The sequence below is a fragment of the Daucus carota genome, chromosome 2 (assembly GCF_001625215.2).
Source record: "Daucus carota subsp. sativus chromosome 2, DH1 v3.0, whole genome shotgun sequence".
Taxonomy (NCBI): Eukaryota; Viridiplantae; Streptophyta; class Magnoliopsida; order Apiales; family Apiaceae; genus Daucus; species Daucus carota.
This window is the reverse complement of record NC_030382.2, coordinates 32,820,208-32,836,110: the sequence shown is the minus strand read 5'-3', so window position 1 is coordinate 32,836,110 and position 15,903 is coordinate 32,820,208. Positions and strand designations below refer to the sequence as shown.

The 15,903-nt window shown below is 34.5% G+C and overlaps 3 protein-coding genes across 3 annotated transcripts; 2 read left to right on the top strand and 1 right to left on the bottom strand.

Annotated features, from left to right (window-relative positions):
- Positions 1-355: 355 nt before the first annotated feature.
- LOC108210207 (hydroxymethylglutaryl-CoA synthase) lies at positions 356-6,301 on the top strand. Its single transcript, XM_017381501.2, has 12 exons — positions 356-653; positions 1,474-1,580; positions 1,756-1,888; positions 2,942-3,085; positions 3,763-3,921; positions 4,386-4,459; positions 4,557-4,632; positions 4,734-4,789; positions 4,891-4,978; positions 5,304-5,444; positions 5,549-5,698; positions 5,878-6,301. Exons 1-12 carry the CDS (start codon positions 591-593, stop codon positions 6,082-6,084), a joined length of 1,398 nt encoding a protein of 465 aa, XP_017236990.1. The 5' UTR covers positions 356-590; the 3' UTR covers positions 6,085-6,301.
- Positions 6,302-8,514: 2,213 nt separating this feature from the next.
- LOC108207973 (transcription factor TCP9) lies at positions 8,515-9,635 on the top strand. The gene has a single exon (XM_017378439.2). The coding sequence runs from the start codon at positions 8,650-8,652 to the stop codon at positions 9,412-9,414; it is 765 nt and encodes a 254-aa protein (XP_017233928.1). The 5' UTR covers positions 8,515-8,649; the 3' UTR covers positions 9,415-9,635.
- A 3,930-nt stretch (positions 9,636-13,565) lies between these two features.
- LOC108207390 (two-component response regulator 24) lies at positions 13,566-14,064 on the bottom strand. The gene is made up of 2 exons (XM_017377841.1): positions 13,843-14,064; positions 13,566-13,727 (listed from the first exon to the last, which is right to left on the bottom strand). Exons 1-2 carry the CDS (start codon positions 14,062-14,064, stop codon positions 13,566-13,568), a joined length of 384 nt encoding a protein of 127 aa, XP_017233330.1.
- Positions 14,065-15,903: the final 1,839 nt, after the last annotated feature.

Below are 15,903 nucleotides of genomic sequence, written 5' to 3'. Positions count from 1 at the left end.
ATTTAAAATTTTAATATATATTTTAAATCTGAATTAAAAATATTTGGATATTATGAATATTATTTCTTAATCTAAATTGAATATACCGGTTAATGTAAAGTCCTAACAAAATAATCTAATCGATTGGATTAGTGCCGATCTATGAATGGTACATATTGAATAACACAAACAAAAATTTTCAAAAAATATCGGTTATAATTTTATTATTACTCTAATCTCCACTATTCAAACAATCACCACAGATCTGCAACCTAAATAAAAAAATAACACAAGCACACATCTCTTTGTCAAGATATGACATTGCACAATGACATCCACAATCCAAATTAATATATCCCAACCCCCAGCAAACTCCACAGATCCCTCTTTCTAACTCAACATCAGACTCAATGGCACAACTGTAAATATCTCAAACCCCAGGGGCATTTCATCAAAATCTTCATTACGTTTGCACTTGCCTCGCGGCACTCTATATATATTTGTAACGGAAACCTCAACCCCCCACAGCTTCTATCTCCTCCTCTCCAAACTCTCATATATACTTACAGATTTCTGTATCTATATATCTGATCTGTTAGGGTTTTATCGAGATGGCCAAAAATGTCGGAATTCTCGCCATGGATATCTACTTCCCTCCCACATGTATTCAGCAGGTACCTATACACACACATATTTATATTTGTGCTTGATTTTTTATTTTTTTTTTGTATTTTTTTGCATTTTTTAAAATTATTTATAGATCTCTGCTTGTTGTTTTGTACTGTGTGATTCTATATTAAGGTTGAATTGTTTTGTTTTACATTTTGTTTTGAATTTGTTGTTAGTTTAGAGAAGATGCAATTGAAATTGAGATGAAAATGTGAGTATGTGAAGATGAAATTGTTTGTCAGGACTAGTTTATACGGTGAGTGTTCGGAGATTTGATCAAACAAGTGGTGGATGTGCCTGACTCTTGTGAATGGAGATTTAAGTGTTGTTTAATTGTATTAGTGAATTGTGAAGCAGATCTCTGGTGGAGTATTACAGTTGTTTCACATTGATATATTGAGTTTCGGTTGTGTGGAAATAGTTCTAGTTTCGATATGTTTATGCTTAGCTGTGTTTTTGTCTTTTTCTGGTAATATTTGTCGTCTTCTGTTTAATTGATCTAATTAGTTTGCTTTGGATAGTAATGTTGTGTATGAAACTGATGGCTTGGTATATTCTTCAGTTCATTGTTTTCTTTCCTTTTTTAATGAATTGATTGCTAATTTATCGTGTATTATTCTGTTTATGTTGCTGTGTTTAATGAATCTGTTACAGAACCCGCTGTAGTGACCGAATGAAGTTTAATCAAAAAGTAAAAAATATGTAAATATTCGGCTCAAATAGCACCGAAGTGTTGCTTTAATCCACAGTTTCTATATATGTAAATTTAAACTCTTCTGTTTAACATATTCTAATAATTTGTTCATTTCAAATTTTGTTGTATAGGAAGTATTAGAGGCTCATGATGGAGCAAGTAAAGGGAAGTATACAATTGGACTGGGTCAGGATTGCATGGGCTTTTGTACAGAGGTGGAAGATGTGATCTCAATGAGGTAGTTATTATATATATTAATGTTCGCAATGTATTTTTTTTGTCATCTGAAACACAGCATTAGTTGCAACTTTCTTTTAGTTGATGAGAATGACATGTTTTATCATGGGGATTGACTAATTTGTAGTTGATGTATATATAGTCTCTTTATTGTGAACTGACCTCAAATTATTCAGTTTGACAGTTGTCACTTCACTCCTTGAAAAATACAACATTGATCCGACACAAATTGGACGGATGGAAGTGGGCAGTGAAACTGTGATAGACAAGAGCAAATCAATCAAGACCTTTCTCATGCAAGCTTTTGAGGTACCCCATTTTTTTAATTGTGCTGCTGCATTGCACTTGCACATCTAGATATATTCTTTCTTTTTTCTAATTGCAGGATAGTTAAAAGCGTGATTTATCACAATTTAGTCCTCTGGAAGTTGGGGTTTTAATCATTATTAAGAAAGATTTATCTCATTCAACTTTGTTATTTATGTTTTTTTCCCTGTAATAAAGTATCTTCTATTGTCTTTTTTTTTTGATTTATCAGTGGACACTAATATTTAGTGAGGATTTTGTAACAAAATATATTATGTAGTCTCAAATCAAAATGCCAAGAAATTAACTTACGCCAGTGTGTTATATGGCATGCTCATAAGCTGAAATGTGCCATGTTAGTGTTAGTTTTAGTGGAGTATTATGTGGCTGTTTGGCGGGGCTTTTAAGCCCCGCTTCTGGACTTTTAAGTTAGAAGCACTTATTTCGTACCGTTTGTGTAAAAAATTGAGAAGCACTTATAAAAAGTTACAATTTCTAGCTTTTGTTTCATGACTTCTGCTTTTTTCCCAAACACTTTAATCACTTATAAGTCTTAACTAACTTCTAAATTCTACTTCACTTTTTTATTTTAAGCAAGAAGCACTTATTTTAAGCTCACCCAAACAGCCCCATAATATTAGCAATTTTTTTTAATCATAATCCATATGCAGTAGTGTTAAATCCTCATAAATTTGTTGGTTTTTTTTCTATAGTTTAATATTTGACTTCTAAAATGTTTATACAATTGTCTGGAGCTATAAGACATCATTGCGCAAGTCAAAATGTCAGAGTTTTGTGATGTCGGAAAAAATGAATTTACTTCTTAAATTTTAAAGAAGCGTCTTTTGTAGAAATTCTGTGCATAGTTGTCTTCACCTAAACAGGGAAAAAGTTAAAAAGAGCTAAAGCATAATTTTAATTGTTAACCTGAATTTGGGTAAGCTGGTTTAGTATGCCCCCTTAAAATTAAGGGTTAATTTGCATTGTGAAAATATTTGATGTCTTTATGGAAGTCCCTCTCTTTAGAACTCATCCCTTTTCTTTCTTTTTGATCAGAAATGTGGAAATACTGACATTGAAGGTGTTGACTCAACCAATGCTTGCTATGGAGGAACCGCAGCATTGTTTAACTGCGTCAACTGGGTGGAGAGCAGTTCATGGGATGGCCGTTATGGACTTGTCGTGTGCACAGATAGTGCGGTATGTAATAGACTAGATAACTTTTACTCACTTGTTACTGAAAATCAACACTTCAACGTACTTAGCAGCACTTAAACAGAAATACAAACCCAGACTTTCGAGTAGCTGGAACTCCAAATCCTCAGAGAGGTTTACTCAACACATAATCGATAACCCTAATTCTCCCTGCTTTTCCCCCTTATCGCTGCCCTTCCTTGCTGCATTTACCTTTCTGCCCTTGTGTCTTTCGGACCTTCTCCTGTGCGCTTTGGGCCTCTTCTAGTAAACGTTATTAATGGTTTGGGCTTCTGTGTGGGCCTCTCTTGATCCATTGCACGGTATGGCCTTGTTATCCAGTCTTTAGTTTTCATAAATTATCGATAAGTGTGTTGGATTGGTTGAAATATTATCAACATTTTAAGCATAGAATTATAAGTGGCCTCAACTTTTTGCCAGTCAATATATTGTGCAGCCAGCCAGCACATATGATTCACATTTTCTCATCATACCCTTTCATTGAATCATATAATACTGTATGTTTATTGCTTCTTAAAAGCCCTCCAAAGCAAATTAATCTTAATCTTTACAAGGAGCTATGATGTTGAACTTAAGAAGTATCTTTTCTGCAAGTATTTATATTTTCTTTTTACTTGTTTTACATGCACGATCTATATCTTAACCGAGTCTTCGGTCATCAGGTCTATGCTGAGGGACCTGCTAGGCCTACTGGAGGAGCAGCCGCAATTGCTATGCTAATAGGACCTGATGCCCCTATAGCGTTCGAAAGCAAATTCAGGGGAAGTCATATGTCTCATGCATATGACTTTTACAAACCCAATCTTGCCAGTGAATATCCGGTATTGCTACCTGATTACTTTACTTTTCACGTTTATGGTTCATAAGACTGCCCAAGTCGAATAATTATTGGACAGAATAGAGAATATTAAACTTGTTTTCTAAGGTCTAGTTTGTAGTCAGTTACTGGAAAAGATACATGCGGGGAAGCATAGATGGTTGATTGAAGTCATATACAGACTTCAGTATATGTGTAAATCATATGTTTATTTTGGTGCCATATTTATTTGATCCAGTTTCATTTCTATCTACGGATAAAGTTGAAGCTACAGAGGATTTCTGAATTGCAAAAGTTCCGAAATTTTACGAACTTAATTGTTAACTTTTAAATATTGATGTATGTGATTAAAATTTATTATTTAAAGACAATGGTGGTCAGTTACTTTTGTTGTCTGGGTTATCTTTAATCAGTTCCTTTTTTGTAGCTCTGTTTTGGAATTCTTACCTGTTTCGATATGTATCATAGGTTGTTGATGGGAAGCTATCACAAACTTGTTATCTGATGGCACTTGATTCTTGCTATAAGCGATATTGTCAAAAGTAAGCTGATATGAGTCAACAACTCTTTCCTTTGTTTTAAGTTTGATTCAGTGATACTTTAAAGTTACAGTATGCTTATGATCTTGCCAATTAATAGGTATGAGAAGTTGGAGGGTAAGCAATTTTCTATGGATGATGCTGACTACTTTGTGTTTCATTCCCCATATAATAAGGTAGCTATATAGTGCAAGTTCCTTCATTCCAATTATAAATTATTAAATCTGAGAAGCTTGAATATTAGATTATCTTAACTTTTCATGTGGCCTTTCTGCAGCTTGTACAGAAGAGTTTTGCTAGGCTAATGTTCAATGATTTCTTGAGGAATGCAAGGTGGCTTATAAGACTCCTAGTTTCCTACTTTTAAATATCCGGTTTCTGTCTCTAAAAGATGTTCAAGTAACATATGTCTATACATTTTTTGTTAATGGCAGTTCTGTTGATGAGAGTACCAAAGAAAAGCTGGCACCATTTGCATCTTTAACCGGTGATGAAAGTTATGCTAGCCGGGATCTTGAAAAGGTGTGTTCTCAAGTCTTGTCTTCATCCACGTTCCTTATATGACTGCTATACACATCACTGCCTATCTCAATCTGTCATATTACCTACTCCTATGTACTGGTCTATGTTGATGATTTAAAGAAATTAATATATAACATAAATATTTCATAGTCATATCTACTTCACCAGGTTTTACTCTACCACAATGGAACCAAATTGAATTACCCGAAAACAAGAAAACTAATTCCATGCTAAGTGGATAACAAACAAATCTTGTTTTAAGAAATTGCAAGTGTTGGTCTTATTATAAGAATGAAGTAGCTGATCAGTTGGGCAATTCTTACAGGCAACGCAGCAGGTTGCAAAGTCCCAGTATGATGTAAAGGTTCAACCAACAACTTTGATACCAAAGCAAGTTGGCAACATGTATACTGCATCTCTATATGCTGCATTAGCTTCCCTAATTCACAACAAGCATAGCACACTGGTACGTAGCCAGCCTATACTGGATGTAAAACTGGCATTTAGGGTTGTTCACTAATCACTAGTCTACATGAATTCTGTTCTAATCTATAATGTCTTCTGTTTCAGAATGATAAACGGGTCATAATGTTTTCGTATGGAAGTGGTTTATCTTCCACAATGTTTTCCCTCCATCTCCGTGAAGGTCAACATCCTTTCAGTTTGTCCAACATCACAAATGTTATGAATGTTAGTGAGAAATTGAAGTCGAGGAATGAGGTATACTTCTCTATAGCTTATTAAATACTTGCTACTTCCAAACATAACATTTACTTATACTATAGATCGGTGCCAATTGACCTTCAGAAGCTGTAATTTATTATCTTTCTTTTTTTTGATGATAACATATTACTTGCACCTGAATGAGTTTTTGAGAAAATGTGCTTTCCTTGCTGCAGCTACCTCCGGAAAAATTTGTCGAAATCATGCAGCTAATGGAACATAGATATGGAGCCAAGGACTTTGTGACAAGCAAGGACTGTAGTCTCCTATCTCCAGGCACCTATTACTTGACCGAAGTTGATTCAATGTATCGAAGATTCTACGCCAAGAAGGAATCAGACAGATCAAGCACTGAGAACGGGAAGCTGGCCAACGGACATTGACTAAATGTACTAGTATCGTTTGCATCTGAAAGTTGGCTCAAGTGTGTTGTCTTAAATGTTAGCATAATAAGCTTATTTCAGAATGTAGTGACTTTATAAACTTCAATCAGAATCCTATTTCCTATTTGTGCTTCTGTAGGTGAAGATTGATGATGTTTATGATCATATGTACTCTATTTTGATTATAAAATATGCTAGTGTTGTGCTTCTATTTTCATGGACCATTTTCTTAGAGCATGTCCAATGTGTTTTGTTATAGCCAATTTTAGCTAGGCCTTTAATGGGGCGGGCATGTACCTGGCTGGACTTGATAGATATGAGATGGACTGGTTTTATTTTTATTGTATATCTTGATACACGAGCGCACCCTCATATGATATGAAAGAAGGGCGGGTCTTTGGTGTAGAAGAATTGACCCAATGTCTGAGATGGGGGCGGGTCCTCGGTGTAAAAGAATTGACCCCATGTCCGAGACGGATCCTCGGTGTAGAAGAATTGACCCCATGTCCGAGACGGGGGCGCGTTGCTAGAGACTTTGTAAAGTAATCAAGAACTGATACCATGTTGAGAAATGGGGCGCGCCTTTAGGGGCTTAGTTCCGTAAACAAATTGTATTTATTAAATTGTTATCGTAAAGACATGTTGAGAAATGGGGCGCGTCTTTAGGGGCTTAGTTCTGTAAACAAATTGTATTTATTAAATTGCTATCGTAAAAGACTATCCTTCCGGGAATACGAAGATCACCCTTTCAGGGATACTCATGTGATATGAAGACCTAGGCACACGGAACTTATCCGGCGTAATTTGCAATCCTCAATATTCTTGTATTTTGCTAAATTGTTCTCGTGTGGGAGCCTGAGGTGATTACGATTCCTATTGAAGGCTCTCTGGGATGGTATAAAGAACGGTCACATGTATGGATCTGTATTCTGGTGGGGTAACCTTATCAGGAAATTGAGACGATCCTATGTCCCGAATGTTTAGAGCGAAATCTTACCATGTATTCTGATGAGTATCGTCACAAGGATAAGGGTAAGGGTTCATCCTTACATCTCAAACATGATCACGACGATACCAACAACTCGTTGTAGGATATGAAAAGTCGCCGTTAATTTTAATCCCTTACTAGTGGTGAGCAAAACCGAATCGAACCGATATAACCGAAATGTACAAATTCATAGGGGTTTGGTTTGGAATTTTTAAAATTATGGTTAGTTCGATTTTCGTGTGTAACCGAACAACATTATCGATTCGGTCCGGTTATGAAAAACATAATTTACAATAAAATATTATTATTTTATACATATATTTTATTTATAAAACAAATGAACGTTGACAGATGATTACATTTATTATTCAACTTTTTTTTCCCCGATATAGATGATTTGTAACAAAGTATAATTTTTTTCTGAATAATTAACTTTAAAAAAAATTAAAATGATATTAACACATATACTCCACATACTTATAAATTAATACAAGTGAACGAAATTATAATCATACTTAAAAATAATTTTAAAAACATTTCAAAAAATAATATATACAAACATAGAGGCTAATAATTAATCCGATGACATACTAGTAGCATTTTTTATGTAATCGCCATCATAAATTTTCGAGGAAAAGTGTTTTCAATTTTCGTTCGTTTTACTTTACAATCAGTCCTTTGTCCTGTATGATGTACATTAGGGGAGAGCATGGGTTTGTCCTGTATGATGTACATCAGGGGAGTGCATGGGTCATTTCGATCCGGTTTTTGGATAAAACCGGAACCATAACCATATATTTTCAGTTTTTAAAATCAAAAACCGAAACCGCTGGTTCGGATTCGGTTTCGATTTCGGTTGTAAACGATTTGGTTTCGGTTACAAAACCGACAAATATATAAACGAGAAAATAAATACAAAATAAGCTAATAATTGCAATACAAAAATAAATAATTTACATCGTAATTTAACACAAAAACATAGGGTTTCTATTTATTCTGTGATCGAATATATTTGTAATTTTTAAAAAATTATATAAATTATATATAAAATATTTCTGATGTAAATTATATTTTAATAACCGGTTCGGTCCGATTTTATCAGTTCGTTGAGATGTATAATCGGAATCCAACCATTTAAATCGGATCGATTTTAAAATCGGTTTCGATTTTGGTTCGGTTTCTTTCGATTTCGGTTTTAATTTGGTTTATTCTCAGCCCCAATGTACCTGACTATAAAATCTTTCCTCTCCCGATTAAAAAATGTACAACCTCAATTGACTCCGCGCCACTCTACCAATCATATCCATCCATACAAGAATGGGACCCAGCTAGTTTAGCCCAACTCTCTCGCTAGGCCCACCTGGTCCACCAAACTCACACCAAAACTGAAGATCTTTACACGTGGCACCATCCTATTCCTCCTATTGAATACATGATGAAAACACCACCGTCCATTTCTCCCACACAACACACGCACTGAGCAATATATACACACAGCCATTTGTGTCTATCTAGGGTTTGTTTACCTTTATTGTATCTATATCTACCCACCCTCCTTTTCATCAATACACATATTCATGGCATTTCAGGAAGATGAAGGTGGGGCCTCTGATATAAGCACTAGCGATGGCGAAAACGAACCGGGTCGACCCGTTTTCAAAGAGGAAGACAGGGAGTCGGGTCGGAGAGGCGCCGGAGTTTTGTCGTTGATGAAGATGGGTGTGGAGGATATGAGCCAGGTGGAAAAACCCATGATTGCGAAACGCTCGACGAAGGATAGGCACACGAAAGTGGAGGGTCGGGGCAGGAGGATCCGATTACCCGCGACATGTGCGGCCCGGGTCTTCCAGTTGACCCGAGAATTGGGTCATAAGTCTGATGGAGAAACAATCCAGTGGCTGCTGGAACACGCGGAGGATGAGATTATAAGGGCCACCGGCACCGGAACTGTGCCGGCGATTGCTGTCTCCGTCGGTGGGGCCCTCAGGATCCCCACCGAGGGTGGCGGCCGTGCTGACGTGGATGGTAGTGGTGATAATAACAAGGGGAAAAAGAGGAGGTTAAATGATGATTTAAATGTTGCAGCGGGTGGTGGAGGTGGGTCCCAGTCCGTGGGGCTGGCACCGGTGGGGCCCATGCCGTTCTGGGTCCCGTCGAATGGGTTCTGGATGATGCCTGCCACGGTGGCAAATGTGGGGGGCCCACAGGGTCAGTATCAGGTTGTCTGGCCGGTGCCGGCAACGGAGATGACGCCGGCGGGGGTGAGTTCCGTTGATGACAAGTATAGGGATGTTTTGTACGGTCAAAAGGAGTTGGAACTAATGGGAAAGAAGATCATGTGATGTGAGGATCATAGGAAAAATAGATACACAAAGAGCTGAGTTTATGTGGGACAATTATGAGTATTTTTGTAAGGTTTTTTCATGGTTGAACTCTAATAGTATGTTTTGATACAAACTTTTCAAGTGTTTCTGTAGTTTGGTGTTTGGCTATAGTCGTAGGTTTGGCTGATTTATATGGTACTTCTTAAATTTTAAAGAAGCTTCATATGTAGAAATTGAAATTCTGTGCATATTCTCTTTAACTGAGCAGGGGAAAAGTTAAAAAGAGTTTGGGTAAAGCTGCTTTAGTATGCTCAGTTGAAAATAAGGTTTAGTTTGCATTGTGAATATATTTGGTGTCTTTATGGAAGTTTTAGAACTTATCCATTTTATTTCTTTTTTATCAAATATTGACGTTGAAGGTATTGACTCAACTAATGCTTGCTATTGAATAACTGCAACATTGTTTAACTGCGTCAACTAGGAGAGTAGTTCCTGACTCAACCAATAGTTACTATGAAGGAACTACAACATTGTTTAACTACATCAACTGGGTGGAGAGCAGTTCCTGGGATGGCCGTTATGGGCTTGTCGTGTGCACAGATAGTGTTGTATAGCCTTGATTTACGGTTTTTTGTTTTCATAAATTATTGATAAGTGTATTGGATTTGTATTGCATATTATCAATATTTGAAGTATAGAATTATAAGTGGCCTCAACTTTTTGTCAGTCAGTATATTGTGCGGTCAGCACTTATTATTAAGATTTTCTTAACACACTCTTACATTGAATCATATAATACTGTATATTTATTACTTCTTAAAAGCCCTCCAACATATATTAATCTTATTTTTAACAAGGAACTGTGATGTTTAAGTTAAAAAGCATCTTTTCTAGATTGATTTTTCTTATGTTGGTGTCAAATTGTATTTATATTTTCTTTTTACTTGTTTCCCTTGCACGATCTATATCTTAACCGAGTCTTCGGTCATGAGGTCTATACTGAGGGACATGCTAGGCCGTGCAGCTGTAATTCTTATGCTAATAGGATTTGATGCCCCTTTGGCATTGGAAAGCAAATTCAGGGGAAGTCAATAGTCATGTATCTGATGTATATTACCTACAAACTCAATGTTGCTGGTAAATATTCGGTATTGCTATCTAATTCCTTTGTTTGTGGTTAACATTTATGGTTCATATATAAGTCTGCCAAGTCTAATAATTATTGGCGGTTTGCTTCACATTGTTTTAAAGACAAAAATTAGAGAATATTAAACTGTTCTCTAAGGTTGTAGTCAGTTACCGAAAGATATACATGTGGGCAAGCATTTATGATTGATTGAAATCATATACAGACTTGAGCGTATGTGTAAATTATATGTTTATTTTTGTGTCATATCTGTTTAATGCAATTTCATTACTATCTACGGATCAAGTTGAAACTGCAGAAGATTTCTACATTGCAAAAGTTTCAAAACTTTTGAATTTAATTGTTAACTGTTAAATATTGATGTAAGTTTGATGTGATATCTTTAGGCCTTAATCAGTCACATGGTAGCAAATTACAAGTTGAGTATTTAATATCACATTATTAATTATATGATATTATCAGATGTCTACATTTTTTTCTTTCATACCAATTTTATGATAATGTATTGTATTGAGATTTGATTAGCTGTATTTAATCGAATGATTATGTGTTTTTTGGACTTAGAATTAACAAGATTTTTTCAATGTTGTAAATGAGTATTACAATAATAAGCATGTTATCATTTATATGTAATTGTTTCCCTAATACTAATATATATTATTTTGTATTTTTATTAGTTTTCAAAAATATTTTTTATATTTTCATTTTTTAATTTGTAAGAAATCTGTATTATATATGATATAATGACATCATGTTTGTCTTGAAGCAGAATAAGTTATAATTGAAAAGGCATTATATAATTATTCGTCTTTGTTATTGAAGTAAAATTTGTTACAATTAGTAGGAAACATGTTAGTTTACCTCTTATTATTTATATATATATATTTTTTATTTTTTTTCAAATGATAAAGAAAAATTTAATTTACGAATGACTAAAAATATCTAATCAAACAACTAATACAAATAATTCTCTCATGTTTTTATAGTTTGGTATAAATACTAGCCTTATACAGTGTTTAGCAAGGAGCGGATTTATTTTTATAATTTAATTATTAATATCATTTTATTAGTGGTTTAGTATTGTTGGATTGCTCACATATTTTATTAGCCGTTTATGATAATATATTAAAATTTTATTAAATTTTATTAATTGATTGATTATATTTTTTATTTAAGATTTAGCTTTTACAATAATATTATTATATTATAAATATGTATAAAAAATTATAAATATTTTTGTCATCTATATATAAATATTTTTCTAATATAATATATGTTTATTTATTTTTTGATTAATTATAAATTATAAATTTAATATTTCTTATATTTTCATTTATAAAAAATGATATTATTTATTTTGTATTGACTTCCTTTTTATCTTAGGGTAGAACACACACTAAAAAAACTAGACAAAATCGACCGCTCGAAATGGTCGGTTGCGTCAATAAATAGTTGTTTTATACCCAGAACCGAACAACAATGGTGGTCATTTTAACCTCGTCGGTTTAGGCGCTTTGGTCGTGTTTAATGTATAAAACCGACCATCCCCGATGGTTGATTTTAACCGGTGCAAAAACACTTGCATGACCGGGACCTACATTGCCAACTGGTACCACTTGGACGCATGCCACATGTGCACATATAATCGACCAAGATGCGGTCGGTTAAGAGGTTTGACAAAAAATGGTCAAATATTTTCGGAGCAGAGTAAAACCGACCGCTAAAGCGTCGGTTTTAATCCCATGGTCGTGTTTATCCCAGAAGAAGTTATGGCCTGTCAGAACTGACCACTTATAACCGACCAGGTACTGTGGTCGGTTTAAATTAGCTAGTCGGGTTTATGACAGAAGAAGATCGGTTTTAACCCAATAAAACCGGTGTTTTATTGGGTTTATTGGGGTAAAACCGACCACATGTAACCAACCGACGGAGGTGGTCGGTTTATCCACCTTGGTCGGGTATAAATAATTTTCCACATATAAATAATAAATATTAATTTTTTAAATTTTATCCAAAATACCCCACAAATTCATACTAAACATTATTTATAGAAGGCAGTTGAATACAAGTACTCCTGTAACACTCCAGTCCCACATCGAGAAGGGTGGAGAATTTAGTTCAGTTTATAAGCATAAATACTACTACTAATTACACCAACAAATCATGATCTTTTGGGGGCCTGTGGTGGGCTTGTGAATTGCCCAAGTTGTTGCAATTGAGCCAGTTTATTTGGGCTTATTTTCGGATTCAGATTTCGGGACTTGACCTGATTTTCGAAAAAGACTCGGAATTTGACCCGGGTCGTTTCGTATGGTATTCAGAGCAGGCTCTCGAAAGCTTGATTCGTCAAGTTGCCAGAGGTGGGGACACGAAGGCTGGTGGTATTATCCTGCAATGGACAGAGATCTGGAGGCGGGGACACGAAGCCAGCCGGTATTATCCCACAATGGCTAGAGAGGTTCAATCTGGGCCTATGGGCTATCCATTTCGGCCTGACGAGGACGTCAAGAATTTAAGTGGGGGAGTTTGTAACACCCCAGTCCCACATCGAGAAGAGTGGAGACTTTAGTTCAGTTTATAAGCATAAATACTACTACTAATTGCACCAACAAATCATGATCTTTTGGGGGCCTGTGGTGGGCTTGTGAATTATCAAAGTTGTTGCAATTGGGCCAGTTTATTTGGGCTTATTTTCGGATTCGAATTTCGGGACTTGACCCGATTTTCGAAAAAGACTCGGGATTTGACCCGGGTCGTTTCAACTCCTATCAATCTTCTTTTATCGATTACAAAAACAAATATTTAAGCAGTATATAATCAATAAATTCAATGATGAAAACATAGTTTTATTAACTTGAATGGGTACAAACTTTCTCTATTTGATGTATTTTAATGTAACTTTTGTAATTCACTTATAATATCATAAACAAAAGTATATATTTTAGTATTATTAGAACTTAATGCAAGACTTTATTTGTTCATTACTATTATAAAATTTGTTGCACACTGGATTCATATATTTCTAGTTTTGAAGCACTTGACGAATAGATATGATGATAACTGGTGTTATGGGCTTCTCATAAACACGATCCATACCAGCTTCTATAGGATTGTCACCACGAGAGTATGGACCCATTCCAACAATCATGGTTTTCACTCTCATTGCTCGCAATACTCTAGTAGCCTGAAATGAAATTATATATTTTTGTTATGATGAACATAATAATTGAGTATTCTTTAACTCTTCGGCTATCCTTATACATATATATAGATAAATATATAATAAAAACTTGACCAACCTGGATACCATTCATAACTGGCATCACCACATCCATGAAAATGACATCAAATTGTCTCCCAGAACGAATAAGATCCACTGCTTCCCTACCATTTTCAGCACTACAGGTTTCGAAGTCATGCCTTCGAAGCATTGCAACAAGAATCATCCGGCCGACGGGATCATCATCAACCACAAGTGCAGATAGTTTCCTTTTCATGGAGCTTTCAACCTTCTTAGCCATGTATTCCTCGCTTTAAAAAGAATATATTAACCAATCTTTAGTTTTCTTTCCATACATATAAATTGTTACAAATTGATGCATATACAATGCTTTGAAAACCCAAATAATCAGTATCAAGTTAGATTTATACCACTGTTTTTACCATTGTATTAACTTAGCAAAAAAAAGAAGAAGATAAAAAAGTGATATACAACCTTACACAATGAAAATTACAATTACAACAATAATGATGTTAAACTAATTGGGAAAAGCTGAATATATAATACCCATATCCATAATATTTTGATTGTCATAGAATAGTTATACCTGTGATTTAATATTAGCTTAAATTTCATACACGTTAATTGGCTATTGTAGGAAGAAGCCAATTATATTACATTTCTACGTTACCTTAAAATTAAGTGCCGGTGAACAATGACTGTAAATATGGAAGTACGACCCTTTATATAATCTTACAGATAACATTTAGATTATTTGAGATTATGGTATATAATTGATACAGATATACTATGATTTATTAATATTTTACACTTAACGGTTTCATATGAAACCGTATACTTTTAGATTTTTTTGGGTAAAAAGATTATATAATTAAGTAATGAAAAGATATTTTTGAATTTATTATAGAGTAAAGTGCATTTTGTGTACTCCTAATATACTCAAGACATCATTTGTAATACTGTAGTTCAAAATCGAGCACTTGCAATATCAATCTCTGTATTTCTTTACACTTTGGTGTATTCCGTTAATTTGGATTAACTCTGTTAATAATTGAAGGAGTAAAGTGCATTTTGTGTACTCGCACCTTACTCAAAAACATCATTTGCAATACTGTAGTTGAAAATTTACAGTAAAGTGCAAGTACACAAAAAGAACTTTAAATAAAGTGCGAGTACACAAAGTGTACTTTACTCTCTAAATTATTAACGGAGTTAACCCAGATTAACGGAATGCAACAAAATACAATGAAATACAAAAATTGATATTACAAGTGCTCGATTTTGAATTACAGTAATGCAAGTGGTGTCTTGAGTGAAGTGCGAGCACACAAAGTGCACTTTAGTTTTTATTATAATGTTAGAAGTTCTTGGTTAATGTTAAATTCGGAATACATAAAAGGATTCATTCCGTAATCATTTTTTATAATTTATTTATTTAAGTAATAACACGTGTACCAATGAAATGACTAAGTACATGAGTTTGTGTCCAGGTAAATTGTAGACAAAATTTATAGTTTAGTGATTGTTAGGAATCAATAATTTTTGATGATAACATAAACATTTTGTAACATGTCTTACTTAGAATCTTTATCAAATTTCAGTTGTAATTGTTACATTTCTTGTCTTTGGGAATTATCAACGGATGGGTAGAATAGGATGGCTAATTGTAAATATCCAATGCCATGTAATTTTATCTAAGTGAAGGATATTCAACTGATGAGATGTAACTGTTCAACTGATGAAGACTGGATGATGTTTCAACTGATGAAAATCAAGCATTCAACTGAAGACAAAGTGTTCAACGGATGATGCTGAGGAATTCAACTGATGAGACTGGAACAGCATTCAACTGATGGAGTTTGTAATTCATTCAACTGATGAGCCAGGCATTCAACTGATAAAGTCAAGAGCAGTTGAAAGCAACCAGAACTTTCAACTGATGAAGCAAAGAGCAGTTGAAAGTGACTAGAGCTTAAGTCTGACAAATCACATGGATCGAATTACACTAAAATAGACATGGAAGCCTAATTAGGAAAATAAAGAAGAAGCAGAAACATACTTATCTCATGCAGTGCAATCTGGATCAAATCAAGGTGATGGTCAAAGATGAAGACATCTC